Genomic DNA, 17,975 nt, shown 5'->3' on the forward strand with positions numbered 1-17,975 from the left:
CCCCACCAGTCTCCAGGAGGCAAAGGGAGATCAAGTGCCTCATCCAAGAGAGGAAGCAGCTCAGGAAACACAGGACGAAAGCTTCGGGAGTAGAAAGGGAGGGTATAAGCATTCTCCAAACTGATCTAAGGAACCGTCTGGCATCCCTCCGCAGGGAAGAGAGTTTAAGGAAATGAAGAAGGAAGAAAGAATATATAAGAGCTCAGTTCTACAAAGATCCCTTCCAATTCCTGAAAACTCTCTTTACTCAGGAGAAAAGTGGGGTACTGAAGATGACAAAGAATGAGCTGCAGGAGCACTTCAGGACAACAGACTCTGATCCAAGGCATTACAAACACCTGGCCATCCCATCAGATATCCCACCAACTGCCCCCCCAGAACATCAGTTTGAGATTGGCCCACCAACCTGGAAAGAGGTGGAGAGCACCGTCAAGCGTGCGAGAACAGCATCAACCCCAGGGTCAAACAAAGTCCCCTATAAAATATACAAGAATGCACTGGATGTCCTGAAGTTTCTCTGGAGACTCATGTATGGCAGTATGGCAGAAGAGGACCATACCCAAAGCGTGGCGTAGGGCAGGCGGGATCCTTATCCCAAAGGAGAAGGATGCAGCGAACATCAGCCAGTTTCGCCCAATCTCCCTACTTAATGTGGAGGGTAAGGTCTTCTTCAGCATTATAGCACAGAGGATGGCGAGTACCTGCGCAGGAATGAGTACACCGATACATCTGTGCAGAAGGCAGGGATATCAGGCTTCTCTGGGTGCCTGGAACACTCCAGCATGATTTGGCATCAGATCCAAACTGCGAAGCGAGAGAAAAAGGATCTCCACGTCATCTTCCTGGATTTCGCTAATGCCTTTGGTTCAGTGCCTCATGAGCTCCTCTGGACTGCCTTCAAGTTCTTCAACATCCCGGATGCCATCACTACGCTGGTGAAAACCTACTTCCAAGACTTGCAGTTTTGCTTCTCAACTCCTGAGTTTACCACCTCATGGCAGTGCCTGGAAGTAGGCATCATGGCTGGTCCCTTGGTTTTCACCATGGCAATGGAGATAATCATTCGAGCCTCAAGCTGGGTGGTAGGTGGTCAGCGACTCGGCTCCTGTTTGCGCCTCCCCCCACTCAGAGCTTATATGGACGACATCACCACCCTGACCACTACCCTCCCATGCACCAGGAAATTGCTCAGAAAACTGGAGAACATCAGTTGGGCCCATATGAAGATAAAACCATCCAAGTCACGCAGCATCTCAGTGGTGAAGGGAGTGCTGGCTGGTCTGACATTCTTCATTGGAGATACTCCAATCCCCACAATATCTGAGCAGCCTGTAAAAAGCCTGGGAAGACGTTATGATGCAAGCCTGAAGGACAGTGACCACGTTAAACAACTATGCAAGGACATCAGCGCTGGGCTACAGTCCATCGATAGCACCCAACTACTGGGGAAGCTATAGATCTGGTGCCTCATTTTGGCCTCCTTCCCCGGGTGATGTGGCCCCTTGCAGTCTATGAGGTCCCCATCTCAAACGTAGAGAAGCTGGAAAGAGGCATTACAGCCTACATCAAGAAGTGGCTTGGAGTTCCTCAATGCCTCACCACCATAGGCCTCTACGGAGATGGTATCCTCAAGTTGCCCCTCACCAGTCTCACGGAGGAGTTCAAGTGTGCAAAAGCATGCTTGCAGATGACACTGAACCAATCTCAGGACACAGTGGTGAGGAACAATGCTCAATCCTGGCTACCGGGCGCAAATGGACACCAGCAACAGCAGTGGAGGAGGCAACATCAGCACTCAGACATGCTGAGATTATGGAAAATGTTCAGCATGGAAGAGGAGGCATTGGCTTAACTACCAATCACCCAGTCTGGAGTAAGGCCTTGGCACCAGAGTGGAGGACGATGGTGGTGGAGGAGATACGCCGTCAGTAAGAAGCTGCAGATGGGCTAAAGCAGTTTCTCTTAGCAAACAGGGTCGGTGGACACGGTGCAACAGTGTGGAAAGGAGGAGGTTGAGCTGGAGAGAAGTGTGGGCCATGGAAATGTGAAGGTTGAGCTTCGCCATTAGAGCTACATACAATGTCCTGCCAACCCAACCAATCTCCACCAGTGGTTTGGTAAGGATCCAGCATGTTCTCTCTGTTCCAAGCCAGCCTCCCTGCAGCACATACTCGTAGGATGCAAGACCAAATGTTACCCTCCCTGTAAATGTGTAAATGGCAGCGTGTGGTAGCAAGACGTGAACATAGGGTTGCCAGATCTCACACATCTGGCCTGACACTCATGCTTTCAGCTCTTGCGCTCAAGCAGGAAATGTCACACCCAAATAAAAAATTCTCCCGTTAATTTTCTGTTGATGACTAGATTAGTCCAGACCAGACCAGACCACAGCGCATTATTTCTTAATGAAAGGAGAGGAGCTTAAGGTACACACCCGAAACAGCTGTTTACATCTGCTGACAGCGCTCCGACTGCAGTATTCTCTGATTGTTGATTCGCTGAAAACCTTGCATCTGACGTCAGCTGCGCATGAAGAGTTCAGAGAGAGTTCTAGTATAGGTTGAGACCTTGGTTCTGAGTCAGACACTGATGCGCAAAGAACGTTTTGGATGACACAGTAAGCCCACAAATAGTCTAACAAATTGAATAATCTGTTGTCTAATACATTTGGGTCCCTTGTCACTACAGATGGAGCCTAATCAGTCTAATTGTGTGTTGAGACAGTTACAAATGTCTGACATGCAATGTACAACTCCAATTCCAGTGAAGTTGGGACGTTGTGTAAAACATAAATAAAAACAGAATACAATGATTTACACCACAAAGACAAGATATTTAATGTTCAAACTGATAAAACTTTGTTTTTGTGCAAATATTTGCTCATTTTGAAATGGATGCCTGCAACACGTTTCTAAAAAGCTGGGACAGTGGTATGTTTCCCACTGTGTTACATCACCTTTCCTTCTAACAACACTCAATAAGCGTTTGGGAATTGAGGACACTAACTGTTGAAGCTTTGTAGGTGGAATTCTTTCCCATTCTTGCTTGATGTACGACTTCAGTTGTTCAACAGTCCGGGGTCTCTGTTGTCGTATTTTGCGCTTCATAATGCGCCACACATTTTCAATGGGCGACAGGTCTGGATTGCAGGCAGGCCAGTCTAGTACCCGCACTCTTTTACTATGAAGCCACGCTGTTGTAACACGTGCAGAATGTGTCTTGGCATTGTCTTGCTGAAATAAGCAGCGACGTCCCTGAAAAAGACGTTGCTTGGATGGCAGCATGTGTTGCTCCAAAACCTGGATGTACCTTTCAGTATTGATGGTGCCATCACAGATGGCACTGAATGTCACACTACTATTATTGTGAACACCCCCTTTTCTACTTTTTTTTTTTTACTAACAGCCCAATTTCATAGCCTTAAGAGTGTGCATATCATGAATGCTTGGTCTTGTTGGATTTGTGAGAATCTACTGAATCTACTGGTACCTTGTTTCCCATGTAACAATAAGAAATATACTCAAAACCTGGATTAATCTTTTTCGTCACATAGCACTACTATTATTCTGAACACTACTGTATGTGAGGCGCCTTGAGACGGATTTTGTTGTGATTCAGTGCTTTATAAGCCAATTAAATTGAAATTGAGATTGAACAACATTTTATTGAGTCTTAAAGTAAATAAATATGAAATTGGTCACTGGGTCCTTAAACTTTGGACATAATAAACTCCACATGGTGGATCCTTGATCTCTGGACATAAATAGGAATAAACAAAATCTGTAGTTTTTGTCAAAAGCATTTCCTTTCAGACATTATTGGCATGAATGTCTTTCCATACATTTGAGCTGAGCTCAGCTGTTGTGCTGCACGTCAGGATGTAATTTATAAAGAAATACAGCATGTCTCATTTTGGGAGGAAAAAAATGTTTTAGTCGAGTGTAGTTTCTTGTCTGTTTTACAGCATTTATAAGAGGTGTCATTTTATTTAAAGCGGCAATTCGTTTTGAAGCTATTAATTCCAAGCGGACTCTGTCTCAGCAGACAGCCACGCAGCGTTTGGAGCTGTGCCAACAGAATGGAGGATGATTCTCGTTTCTTGACTACAACAAGACAAGAGTCCCAGTTAGTGACTTTAATCCACACAAAAGTGACTCACGGTATTTTAATGGCTTTGAGAGGAGTTATGAACAGACTTGCCATTTCTGAAGAGCAGCGAATCAAAGAACCAACGAACTAGTGGATCGAAGCATTGCTTCAATGGCTCACGCATCAAAGTGGAGTTGTGCTGCAGAAACGGTTGATTACAGAGCTGCTGCAGACCAAACCCTGAATATCTGTAAGACTTTATTTGTATATCCATATGACTGTGAAACTAGGAGAAATCTGTATAATTTACAGACAATCTGTATAGGTTGACATGTATGTGCTTAGTCCATGCCAGAGTTGCTGTTGTCTCTGGATTCAGCTGTATTTCATTTTAATTCACAGCTGTGCTACTTTACTAATTATTCCTTATGTTTTACCTTCACATGTATTTAGTTACTGTCTGTTACAAAAAAAAAAGAAAAAAGAAAAAAAAAAAAACTCCCTTGTGACTGTTACCTTGTCGTGGTAAGGGAGCTTATATACTTCACTGAACCCTGAGACCTATGTCGTAAGGAGACAACTCGTTGCAAGTTTTACAAATCAGAAGGTTCAGGGGCAAAGAGGTAGACAAAACACAGACCCAAACTGCTGACACATCAGGACCGAACCAGAGTTTTGAGATCTTATAACCAGTGTGCCCTAGAGATTCCAAGGTCCAGATACTGCCACTGGGGAGACAGGGCTTTCTCTGTGGCCGCACCCCGACTGTGGACCAAGGCCCCACCCCAGATCCACACCACTGACCTGGGTCTTTTTAAATCTAAATTAAAACCTTCCTTTTTAGAAAGGCTTTTGCACAACCAGCAGTGCTCTGACATTTTATTTGGTTATCTGTCAATATTTTTGGATGGATATTTTTATTGATGTGTCTGTTTTAAATTTGCTTATTGTCTTGTGGTTTTAAGTTATCCTCTGTGTTTTTAATCTGACTGTGAAGCAGTCTGGTCACCCTTTGGGCTGTGGAAAGGGCTATAGAAAGAAGCTTTGATTGATTTTTAACCAAAAACCAAGTTAAGTTAGGAGCTAGTGACACCAGGAATGGATGTCACTGTGCTAACGTCCGCAAGATCATACAATAACAATAAGAAAAAGAAAGTGACTTTTAAACCTCTTAAAATAGGTCCAGGTTATCCAAGAATGTTCCCTGTGAATGTGAAGACCCTGGCACTAAAGGACTGGACTTATGTTGAACAAAGACAGACGGGCGGGCGAAAAGCCTTTGCAACACCTGATGGCCATATCTGAAGGTGTTATTTCAACCTGCCTTGACAGATCATGTTGCATGTGTAAACTTCACTTGATTGCATGTTCTCTCTGACAATTTTGTGCTCTTGGGTGAACAAACCCCAAATTACATATTCATGAAGGCAAATGCCCTAGAGGGACAATATTTACATATCTGAAAGACACAATCCTCAGTGTGCTCGGTTACTCATGCAACCCGCAGGTTGTTCTGCGAGTTGGTATGATGTTTGTGCACGTTTTTCCACATGCAAACGTTTTTCTACATGCAAACCTTCAGTGAATCCAGCCCCAAGACTCAAAAGCACCACTGCAGGACATCTTCATAACAATAATAATAATGCAGAGGTGGGAGTATTATTCTGAAAAGAAAAAACGAATGACATTAAAATAATACATTTATAGGAAACAAAATCTAAATTTTATTCCATATGTAACGGAGGCCAGCAGGTGTCGCTGTGCAGATGTAGTTAGTAAACCTCACTCCCAACAGCTCAAAAGGATTCTCTGGTCACAAGGCCAGAGCCCTGGGTTTTGGCCTTCTGGTTAGAAAGTCCAACTCCCATGCCGGAGCTTGTGAGTTCGCATCCCGAGGGGAGCGAATGGGCGAAGTCATAACAACACAACGCAGAGTGCAGCCGCTACACACATACATGCCCCCCCCCCCCCCGCCAAAAAAAGTATCATGCTTTTTTAAATTAGGAACCCACATCATTTGTTTTCACACGTGAATAATCCTCATCAAAGATGCGGCTGATTATTCTATTAATATTAATATGTGGCCTATTAAACCGCCGCTAACGTGCACACACTGGACTTGGCGTCTGTGGGACTACAAGTCTGGCGTCCTGTATTCCTGCATTGTGGGTTGCTGGTTGTAATTCGTCCTCATATCCACTGAAGTCAAAGTGTTCATTTGAGTGACTCATCATCGATGAACAACTAACGACTTCAGATCGGTTACTGAGGTTTGTGGTGATTTATTGGACACCAAACTTGAGAACAGATTTTCCTCAAATGTATTAAGACAACAAACCCTTTTATCCTTTTTAACCCATTAAAAAGGATAAATCCATCTTGCAGACCTCCTGACTCCCGTCCAAAGGTTGGTAGTCCAACTTCTGCAGATCCAGCTGCTCCGAACTGTGAACGGACTCTTCTGGAATTTGCAGGTTTTCGATTGGACAAAGTGCGGAATACTTTCTAAACATTACAGATTCCCTTAAATTTTCACACTCAGCGACACACTGGAACTGGCTGTGAGCCACTCTGCCTGTTTGACATGTTTAGTCTTAACTGTCCCTCACGAGTACAGTTTCAAATCTTCCAGGTGAGATCAGGCAGTTTTTTAAGTTATCATTTGAATATTTGCTGTCATGGACATCTTGATGGCTTCCCTCATGAGTCTCTGAGGGTTTGAGGACGCACTGCACCGAGTCACCTGATGTGAACACGTTCTTCTGGCTGTCAAAGTGATGATGTGGTGGTTTTGTTTTGGAGCTGATGTCAAGACGATTCAGGAAAATAACAATGTGTTTCATCTGATCTCCTCACCAACTCTGTCTGTCTTCTTAGATCTGTTCAATGATCTGTGTCGAGCAGTCGAAGAATCGGAATGAAAAGCTGCAAACGTCCAGATGCCTTCGTGAAACTGGATCCAGTCCACCTGAAGCTGCCTGCGCTTATTTATTCTCCTCTTATTATGTGCTGGTGTTTGATCTCAAACGTGAAGGACAAAAAGTTCCTCTGTAACCTTTATACAAGCAGTAAAATTAATTATCGACTGCGTTCATTTAAATAAAGCTTGAAGTGGGATTAAATCTCATTATTTCTGTCATTATTTGACATTAAATGAATGATTTCTGTGTGACGACACTCATGACTGATTTAAAAATAATCAAGAATTAACAAGTAACAAAAGCATAACGGGTCACCAGATCCTCCAAAAAACAAAAATCAAAACACAAAATCACCACGGATCCCCAGACGAGGAACGCCACTCATCAGCTGATAGACAGCGTGTACAACGTCAGACTGCATGGTCGCCACCCAGGACCCGGGGCGGTTCCACAGTGTGGAGGAGGCGGCACCAGTGAACGCTCCCGGACCTGACATGTCTAATGGGGGCTGAGTGCCGTGTTGCTCCGCCAGGAGGATGACAGCATCTAAACCAGCCTGGAGGAGCATGAGGGACACACCCAGGAACCTTCAGCCACTCTGTCAAACCAGACCTCCTTCACACCACACCAGCTTTTGTACATTTACAGCCCGTTACCGGGGGAACTGAAGGTCCAGCAGTGTGAATTCCTGACTCAGAGGGATGCTGTTCTCGTCGCACAGGAAGTGGCTCTGAATAGTGATGGTAAAGGTTTTTCTGGGGAGGGCCAGCAGGGTCTGGATTCTCTCCGCCGCCACCAGGATGAGTCTGACCTCGGAGCCTGGACCTGACACACAGGAAGAGAATGAAACGGTGTGACTGCAGAGGTTTGACTGAACCTCGTGCCATGACTCTAGCAGAAGTCTTGAAAAGAAAGAAACATGTTTACCTTCTGTTTGTTGGTTTAGTTTGATGGATTGTCAAATGATAAATTAAAGTCTGCTAACTGCTGCTGTTGCAATCAGTCTCCTCTGAAGCAAAGAAAAAGGGCGTGGCTTTTTGTCTCACCTGAGCTCCTGAGCAGTTTGTCAGGTGCAGCATCGAGGATTTTTTGTAGTGGAACAGGAGGAACCTGAACGCGCACCTGGGAGCCCCGCCCACTCACTGTCAACACTGCAGGCCTGAAAATGATTGACAGCTCATTTAACCACCAAACAAACACAGACGGCAGCCGTGTAGACTTTTCTGATGATGTCAGAGCGCCTCTGTGAGGTTGGTACCGGTAGTAGCAGCGTACGGCGGTGCACGGCAGGCACGGGTAACACGGGACGTAGATGCCGTTGGCGTCTGTGCCGAGCTCGGCAGAACAACGGCCGCAGCCAGTGTAGGTGACATCACTGCTCAGAACCACTAAGATTGCAGACAGAGGAGTAAAGCCGTCCAGGACCTGCCAAGGTGCATTCTGGGAAGGCGAGGCATACTGGAACTGAAAGGTGGTGACCTGGACTTTGAGCTCGACCTCACCTGGGAGGAGAGAGAAGGTCAGACGGTTCTTTCAACATCGATTCTTTCTGCAATAAAAAGATGATAAATAATCTGGTTGTGTTTAGTTGGACCTGCAGGATTCAGGACGGACACGTGCAGGGACGTCCTGACCCGTACCGACCCCCTCAGACTCACCACTGTATTTCTGGGACAGCAGTGTGTCCAGATCCAGGTCCAGGCTGACGCCCCCTCCGGGTCCTACAAACGGCAGGCGGACAAACTTCTGCATTCGTGGATCAGCCGGATCCACAGGTCGGACTGAGCTCCAGGGGGTGGAGTGCAGCTCTGGGAGGTCAGAGGTCAAGCCTTCCCTCACCAAGAGAAACCTGAAGTCCCAGACAGCAGCTGAGGAGACGCAGCAGCAGAGTTTTCACAGTCCAAATGTTACATTTCTGTCCAAACCAGAGCGATAATTCTGTTCACAGTCTGTCCTGTCCAACACCACGCACCTCTGTCTCTGAAGCGGAGCAGCCAGTCTACAGCTGATCCCCACAGCAGCAACGCCCCCTGCTGGCAACCTGGCTGCTCCACAGAAAGCACAGCCGACCTGCAGTCAGGCTCTGAGACACAAACAAACAAACAAACAAACAAACAAACAAGCAAACATCCTCCATAAGACATTTACAGCTTCTGCTTATAAATAAATAATGACATCACAGGGGGGCACTCTTTGATTGGGTCACACTCACCTGTGCTCAGGTGTGAACTTGTGACACACAGCAGAGCATGCACCAGTGTACTGACTTGAAGTGACCTCAGGGGGGCGTATGGCAGGCGGCTCAAGTCCTGAGGGGTGCGAAGTGGCAGAGACACCAGCAGGGGGCGTTTCTCCCGGAGAAACACACAGAGAGAGTTCAAAGAGGAAGGGCTGACATGGCGAGGGACTAGAGGGGGGCAGATGGAGAGACAGAGGGGGGGAGTGTGTGTGTGTGAGAGAGAGAGTGGGGGGGGAAGCAGACAGAGAGAGGGGGAGAGTGTGTGTGAGAGAGAGGGGGGCAGATAGAGAGACAGAGGGGAGAGTGTGTGTGAGAGAGAGGGGGGCAGATAGAGAGACAGAGGGGAGAGTGTGTGTGAGAGAGGGGGCAGATAGAGAGAGGGGGGGGGGAGAGTGTGTGTGAGAGAGAGGGGAGCAGATAGAGAGAGAGGGGGGGGAGAGTGTGTGTGTGAGAGAGAGGGGAGCAGAGAGAGAGGGGGGGGAGAGTGTGTGTGTGAGAGAGGGGAGCAGATAGAGAAACAGAGGGGAGAGTGTGTGTGTGAGAGAGAGGGGAGCAGATAGAGAGAGGGGGGGGGAGAGTGTGTGTGTGAGAGAGAGAGGGGAGCAGATAGAGGGGGGGGGGAGAGTGTGTGTGTGAGAGAGGGGAGCAGATAGAGAAACAGAGGGGAGAGTGTGTGTGAGAGAGAGGGGGACAGATAGAGAGAGGGGGGGAGAGTGTGTGTGAGAGAGAGGGGGGCAGACAGAGAGACAGAGGGGAGAGTGTGTGTGAGAGAGAGGGGGGCAGATAGAGAGACAGAGGGGAAGAGTGTGTGTGAGAGAGAGGGGGGCAGATAGAGAGAGAGAGGGGGGAGAGTGTGTGTGAGAGAGAGGGGGGCAGATAGAGAGACAGAGGGGAGAGTGTGTGTGAGAGAGAGGGGAGCAGATAGAGAGACAGAGAGAGAGAGAGACGGGGGAGAGTGTGTGTATGTGTGGGGGGGGAAGCAGATAGTGAGAGAGAGGGGAGAGTGTGCGTGAGAGAGGGGGGGCAGATAGAGAGAGAGAGGGGGGGAGAGTGTGTGTGAGAGAGAGGGGGGCAGATGGGGGGAATGAGAGTATTAATACAAATGTGGCTGCAAAGAAGCAATGGGGCGTGGCTCCCCTTACCAAAAAATAGTATTGATAAGTATATAAAAAGTAAACTGGAAGTATACTTGAAACATACTTGCATGTACTACTTTTTGGTAAGGGTCTAGCAGTGCCTGGTTGTGTGATGTCATAAAGCTGGTTACCTGGTGGTGATGTGGAGGCTGTGATCTGTCCCAGGTGCAGCAGTTTGCTGCTGCAGGTCGACTGCAGCAGCATCTCTCCTCGCCATCGGTCTTCTTTCACCTGCAGAGCTGAAAAAAGAACTCCATGAAGAAAAAAAAAACTCGTTTTCATATTCAGTCTGTTTGTTTTTTAGTTCCAGTCACTCGCTGCATTGTTCGTAGGTGTTGTTGATGTTCTCTCTACCTGTGATGAGCAGAATGTCTCCAGGACCGACTGTCAACACCCAGAACGCTGCCCGCCGCCACAACACTACCTTCATCTCTACACCTGATTGGTCTGTCACCACGATGGACGCCAGAGGAACCAAGGATCTGGCACATGGTCCAGATTTAACCTGGAACCCAACAATATCACAGAATCGTTTTCAAATGTTCCACAGATGGAAAAAGTGTGTGAAATCACAAGATGTTTCAGTAAAATCGCATTTTTTTTAATCCTCATTCTAGCACATTTTAATGTTTGCAACATGGCTGTTAGTTGAAATGCAAATGTAACATAGCCAACTTTTACCTGGCAAACTTGGCTGCTAATGCTAATAGGCTAACATGCTAATGCTAACATTAGGAAACATGGATCAAACTTGGCAAGCCTTCATTTAGCGCTGTGTTTTCCATTTTCCACTGGTCCCTGTTCAGTGGAAAATGTGCAGTACTTTAGGAAGTGGTGGGCACAGCTAACCAAAAGTTAGCTTCCATAACCGCTAATCTGCTAACTGAAAAGTTAACTTTTATAACGCTAAACCGATAACCCACTAAAAATTTTTGCGGAAACTACTGCTAACCGCAACTTTCAGTATTGTCTCCGGTACACTCTCAGCTACTCACAAGCCAGTTTTGAGTTTAAGCACCGCCAAAGCTTCTGATCACAATCAAAGACAATCACAAACCCAACACAACCAACAAGTCAGAGTGTCTGTCTTTGTGCACCCTGCCCACTGCTGTAAGGAAGAGTCATTTATTTGGGCGGGCAACATTCACACTGCATCCAGTACATGGCAGTGTTCTATGTATTTTGATTCATCTACTGGATGGCAGTATGAATAGCACCCATCCAAATATCACATGGCCATTGCATTGAATCACACTTAAACAGAATTTTTTTCAATTTTGCAATTGCCTTTTTTTTAATGAAAAAAAAGACATATTTTACAAATACACATTTATTTGTAAAAACCAACACACAAGTTACAGTAACTTGTGTGTTGGTTTTTACATATAATAAACCAACCAATCAGAAATGAGTGGAGGCTCATTTTCCCATAATGCCTTTTGGCATCTGTGTGTGTTAATGTTCAAACCTTCAGAATGAGCACATTATTTTAAAATTAAAAGATATGTGTTATATTTTCACTTTGTAAAAATGACAGAGTTGACATTAATGTAGATAAACTAATTTAGTTTATAAATCAAAACCATGAGTCAAACCTGCTTTGCTTGTCATGACTTCTGCCTCACATCTTGACCACTGTATGTTGAATGTAAATTACTTTTTCGCAGCAGCCTGGAAGCCAGGGCCCTTCTGCTGGGGTAGAGTTGAACTCAGCTCCTCACAGATGCCTGACTGCTGCAAAACATGTAGCAGACAGGAACCAACATGTATGATTTTAGGGTTTCAAATGTTTTTGACCATTACTAACTATGCCAGCATAAAAATGTTAGCGGACTAAGTTAGCGGAACTAAATTTAGCGGATGCTAATTGGTCTGCTGATGGTTTTTGAAGTTAGCTAAAAAGCTAATCCGCTAGCAAAAAAGTTACCGTTGCTAATTCACAGTTAGCGGATTAGCGAACTGTGCCCACCACTGACTTTATGTCCACTCCAGAGGACCAAGATCAGAAAACACAGAGTTAGCGTACACCCTGCGCTGCCAACTGAGTTAAAGTTGCTCTGTTTCACCAAACTATAACAGCGTTGGAAAATTTGAAATGTTTGTTCTCCTCCACTTTGGGCAAAACCTCCAATTTTTAAATGTAAATAAATAAGAAAAGTATCTTTGTGTTGGCTAGCTACCAAGCTAAGTGAGTTGTTTGTTTTCAAATTGATTGCTTTAAACAAAAAGCTACATATGTTGAGGGGTTTTACGTTATCTGTTCTCCATGAAGCATGAAGAACAAAAAAATTCACAAGAAAGTAAAAAAAACTGAGGTGTTTGTTGCTGACACAGAAATGGGACGTGGCCAACTTTCTGTTTTCACATTCCAACTCTAGAAGCCGTTTCCTTTTATGGAAAATGCTGATGTGGTTTTGATAAACCGTCGCCATGGAGATAAAGACTGATCAGAGAAATCCTGTGTATTCTGTCTTTCGTTCCGGGTGGCAGACTCTGGCTTGTCTAACCAGTTTTACAAACAAATTACAAAAAGGTTTGCTAATCTGACTCATGAGTGGAAGGCCCCGCCCTTTGACACGTGCCCCGCCCTTTGGTGCATGCCTACACTCTGATGGGTGACGGTTCACATCAAAGGGTACATGTGATGTATTTCCATGCAGATGCTGACAGGGTTGAACCAGCCCTCGATCCTGACTAATCCCGTCATAGCGAGGACTGCACCTACCCTGACCTCCTTCAGGTGGCAGGGGTGAACCACCACCACCAGAACAGAGTGCTGCCCTCCCGGCTGGTCACACTTCACCAGACGTGTGGTGGGATCTCGGAATCTAGCGGCAGCAGCATCACCTGAAGTATCTGCAGAAGCTTCAGCCTGGTGGTCTGCAGACATTCGAGCTTTCTTGCAGTTCGGGGACAGGGAATGTGACTCGTTGGCAGTTGAGGTCTTATTCGGTTCAGCACCCGCCTGCTCCTGCTGGTCCACCCCCTGAGAGCAGAGCATCCCGTCCACGGTCCTCTGAAGGACAGAGCCCCTTTCTCTCACTAACGGGGTCATGGTAGGTTGGCTGAAGAGTTCAGCAGAACCTGGCTGGGTGGTTCCAGGTGACTGGTTGGGTGCTGCCGGGCTGAAGAGCTCTGGAGTGCTGGATGAATCAGGCTGTGATGGTTGGGGGCACTTGGATGAGGTCTGCAGGGTTTTCTCTGGACTAGTTTCTGATTGGCTGTTGCAGCAGCTCCTCAGAATCAAAGCCTGGCTCAGAGTCCATGTGGCCAGATACTGACTTTGAACCGACAGATGAACGGCCGGAAACGACGGCTGCTGAGACTGATCTGGGGAAGCTTCTGGTTCATGTGGCCCAGTTTCTGGTTTCTGTGCAGGGAAACAGGTGTCCAAATACTCATGAAGACTAGCTGAACACTGATCCTTGTTTATGGTTCTGGATTCTTCTCCTCCACCGTGTCTGTGACCTTCAGAGCAGAAAACATCTTCACTGATGCATTTGTGTTCCGATCCCACAGGTGGTCCACGGTCTCCTGAAGACTCTCTGGACTGACCAGGTTTTGGGGTTGAACTGTCCTGATGGGGGTCATCCTCTGTGCTCCTCCAGTCTGTTCCTTCCTTCCCTGACCTGACGCGACCTCCAAGTTTCTCTGTAAAATCAGCCAAGACACACACTTTAACATTTTAAGACAAAATACAGAAATTTGCATTTTGACAAAATTCAGAAGAGAATAAACAGGAAATTTAAAGCACATAAATTCTTTGGCTGGTAAGTGGAAAAGTTCAGCTCCAACCCATGTCCAGTGAACGTGTCTGTGGGTCCCTGAACACCTCACCGGCTGCAGGCTGCAGTCTTCCATCCTGCCAGCAGAGCTGCAGACATGTCCATCCAGCAGAGGGACACACAGCATCAGCCACAGCTTCTGAGGCCACACGAGGAGCGCCCAGGAAGACGTGGACCTTATGCCGCTCACACATCACACCTGCTGAGGAGACGGACGATTCTGCATGTGTATATCCAACCAAGTCCTTCTAACAAGTGAGCTGAGTCTGCAGTACAAACAGCAGGAACAACACGAGGATGAAGGCCTTTGCTCAAGGGCACCTTAGCAGAGGTAACAAGCTGGGGACCCATGTCTATTATCTGTCCGGTCAGAGGGTCCAACCTACAACCCTGCAGTCAGAAAAGATCCTCTTGGAGCCCATAAAAGTTCTCACAGCCTCTAGCTTTCAATCAAAACTTCAGGCTTTTATTTAATTATTCAGTTTAATTTCAGAATAAAATTACATCTCAATGAGTTCATAAAATAAAAAATATATGTATTTTTTATGTATTTGTATGTATCTATATATATTTTATTTTTTAAAATCTTTTTCGTGTACAGTAAAAGATTCTTTAAAAAATCATCATCGTATTATCATCAAATTAAATTATAAAATGGTAAATGGACTGCATTTATATAGCACTTTTCCATCTGCATCAGACGCTCAAAGGGCTTTACAATTATGCCTCACATTCACCCTGATGTCAGGGTGCTGCCATACAAGGCGCTCACTACACACCGGGAACAATAGGGGATTAAAGGCCTTGCCCAAGGGCCCTTACTGATTTTCCAGTCAGGCGGGGATTGGAACCGAGGATCTTCTGGTCTCAAGCCCAACACCTTAAACACTAGACCATCACCTCCCCCACAAAAGTAAAAAGTGGCACCTGCTCTATATCTATCTATATATATATGAGGTCTGTCCATAAAGTATCGTACCTTTTTTTTTTTTTTTTAACTATATGGATTTGATTCATATGTTTTCACGTCAGACATGCTTGAACCCTTGTGCGCATGCGTGAGTTTTTCCACGCCTGTCAGTGACGTCATTCGCCTGTGAGCACGCCTTGTGGAAGGAGTGGTCCCGCCCCCTCGTCGGATTTTCATTGTCTGGAAATGGCGGAATGATTTGGGGTTTTTTTCCATCAGAATTTTTTCAGAAGCTGTTAGAGACTGGCACCTGGAAACCATTAGAAAAATTTATCTGGCTTTCGGTGAAAATTTTGCGGGCTTCACAGACAATAAGGTCTGTTAGTACAGCTTTAAGGACCCCTTTAAGAACGCTCAGCGCGCCGCACTCCGAGCTGCGACGATGCGGCACAAGCCACCGGACCATTTCTAAACGGATGGTGCTGTGAATATGAGACCGTCGTGTGCTCTTTCTCTGGTTATCACAAGAGCTGGACATCAGCCATTTTCCGGCAGATTTCACTTTTAACAAGAGATTTTGTCATGGAAAGCCGTGCGGAGGCTTTGCGCGTAAAGACCGATTCGCTTTGGAAGCGAGACAACGGAACACCTCCGTTTCGGCATGTCAGAGGACAAGTTTGGACATGTCTATCTCGGCTTTCAATGCTTACCAGTCCAGTAAGTATCAGAGAAATTGTGGAGAACTTGCATCTCAGATGTACCTTCTGGCAAATTGTAGCTCAAGTTTCAGGTCTTCTTTTTACAGTGGGGTAAAAAAAAGTATTTAGTCAGCCCCTGATTGTGCAAGTTCTCCTACTTAGAAAGATGAGAGAGGTCTGTAATTTTCATCATAGGTACACTTCAACTATGAGAGACAAAACGAGGAAAAAAAAATCCAGGAAATCACATTGTAGGATTTTTAAAGAATTTATTTGTAAATTATGGTGGAAAATAAGTATTTGGTCACCCACAAACAAGCAAGATTTCTGGCTCTCACAGACCTGTAACTTCTTCTTTGAGAAGCTCTTCTGTCCTCCACCTGTTACCTGTATTAATGGCACCTGTTTGAACTCGTTATCTGTATAAAACACACCTGTCCACATCCTCAAACAGTCAGACTCCAAATTCAACCATGGCCAAGATCAAAGAGCTGTTGAAGGACACCAGGAAGAAAATTGTAGATGTGCACCAGGCTGGGAAGAGTGAATCTACAATAGTCAAGCACATTGGTGTGAATAAATCAACTGTGGGAGCAACTGTAAGAAAAAGGAAGACATAAAAGACCATTGATAATCTCCCTCGATCTGGGGCTCCACACAAGATCTCATCCCATGGGGTCAAAATGATCATGAGAACGGTGAACAAAAATCCCAGAACTACTCGGAGAGACCTGATGAATGACCTGCAGAGAGCTGGGACCAAAGTAACAAAGGCTACACACTATGCAGAGAGGGACTCAAATCCTGCAGTGCCAGGCGTGTCCCCCTGCTTAAGACAGTACGTGTCCAGGCCCGTCTGAAGTTTGCCAGAGAGCATATGGATGATCCAAAAGAGGATTGGGAGAATATCATGTGGTCAGATGAAACCAAAATAGAACATTTTAGTAAAAACTCAACTCGTCGTGTTTGGAGGAAGAAGAATGCTGAGTTGCATTGCAAGAACACCATATCTACTGTGAAGCATAGGGGTGGAAACATCATGCTTTGGGCTGTTTTTCTGCAAAGGGGACAGGACGACTGATCTGTGTTACATTGACATTGAAGATGCAATGTGGCTGGGTCTTCCAGCATGACAATGATCCCAAACACACCAATCGGGCAACAAAGGAGTGGCTCTGTAAAAAGCATTTCAAGGTCCTGGAGAGGCCAAGCCAGTCTCCAGACATCAACCCCATAGAAAATTTGTTGAGGGAGTTGAAAGTCCATGTTGCCCAGCAACAGCCACAAAACATCACTGCTCTAAAGGAGATCTGCATGGAGGAATGGACCAAAATACCAGCTACAGTGTGTTTTCAGCTCGAAACAGGCTGACGGCGGCGGCTCAGGGCGCCGTCCGGCGCCGTGGGCTGTCCTTAAAGCGATAGTAAAACTCCTTAATCTCTCATCAGCCGTTAAAATCTTCACCGAAAACCATCTGAATTTCTCGAATGGTGTCCACTTGGATGTGCCTTACAGTTTCTGAAAAAATTTTGATCAAGCAAAACGCCAGTCTCTCAGGAAGTTCTCAGACAAAGGAATTCCGACGGGAGGGGTGCACCAGTGCTCACTCAAAGCCTGCCCACAGGCGAATGACGCAACCGACAGGCGTGAAAAAACTCACGCATGCGCACGAGGGTTCAAGCTTGTCTGATGTAATCGCACGTGATTCAAATCCATATAGTTTTTGAAAAAAATAAAAAGGTCGGTTTCTTTTCTAATAGACCTCGTATATATATATATACACACACACACACACACACACACACACACACACACACACACACACACACACACACACACACGCAGATGAAAACAGTTTTTCACCGTTGATTTCAATGTTGTACCAGAATAAACTTTGATATTTTGGGCTCAAATGTTTCTGGGAGCACTCAGCTTCGCATTCAGTCTTTCATTCACTCTTGGTTTCTTTCACCTGCTGCCTTCAGTCAGCAGCACAAACAGGCACCGATTCCTGAACCTTGAGACGGCGACGTCACGTCTTCACATTTCAATCAAACTCCAGCTTCTGAAAAACACAGCTGCATGAAAAAGATTTAGGAATGAGCTTTGACGTCAGAGGTTAAATTTCTTCCTTCTTGTCACTGATATAATTTTTATTCACTAGTTACACATTAATAATCTCTGCCAACAAAGTTGG

At 45.8% G+C, this 17,975-nt stretch overlaps 1 protein-coding gene across 1 annotated transcript in view; it reads right to left on the reverse strand.

Annotated features, from left to right (window-relative positions):
* Positions 1 to 7,355: 7,355 nt before the first annotated feature.
* Positions 7,356 to 17,975, reverse strand: part of shld2 (shieldin complex subunit 2) — a 31,215-nt gene continuing 20,595 nt past the window's right edge. The window contains exons 2-11 of the mRNA XM_034184992.1: positions 14,223 to 14,369; positions 13,111 to 14,036; positions 10,740 to 10,890; positions 10,517 to 10,624; positions 9,223 to 9,417; positions 8,983 to 9,093; positions 8,669 to 8,878; positions 8,269 to 8,512; positions 8,057 to 8,169; positions 7,356 to 7,835 (exon numbers count right to left, since the gene is read on the reverse strand). Coding sequence (XP_034040883.1) covers positions 7,663 to 7,835; positions 8,057 to 8,169; positions 8,269 to 8,512; positions 8,669 to 8,878; positions 8,983 to 9,093; positions 9,223 to 9,417; positions 10,517 to 10,624; positions 10,740 to 10,890; positions 13,111 to 14,036; positions 14,223 to 14,364 — 2,373 coding nt within the window. The 5' untranslated portion in view covers positions 14,365 to 14,369 and the 3' untranslated portion in view covers positions 7,356 to 7,662. The remainder of the gene's footprint in view (positions 7,836 to 8,056; positions 8,170 to 8,268; positions 8,513 to 8,668; positions 8,879 to 8,982; positions 9,094 to 9,222; positions 9,418 to 10,516; positions 10,625 to 10,739; positions 10,891 to 13,110; positions 14,037 to 14,222; positions 14,370 to 17,975) is intronic.

The sequence above is a fragment of the Thalassophryne amazonica genome, chromosome 13 (genome assembly GCF_902500255.1).
Source record: "Thalassophryne amazonica chromosome 13, fThaAma1.1, whole genome shotgun sequence".
Lineage (NCBI taxonomy): Eukaryota > Metazoa > Chordata > Actinopteri > Batrachoidiformes > Batrachoididae > Thalassophryne > Thalassophryne amazonica.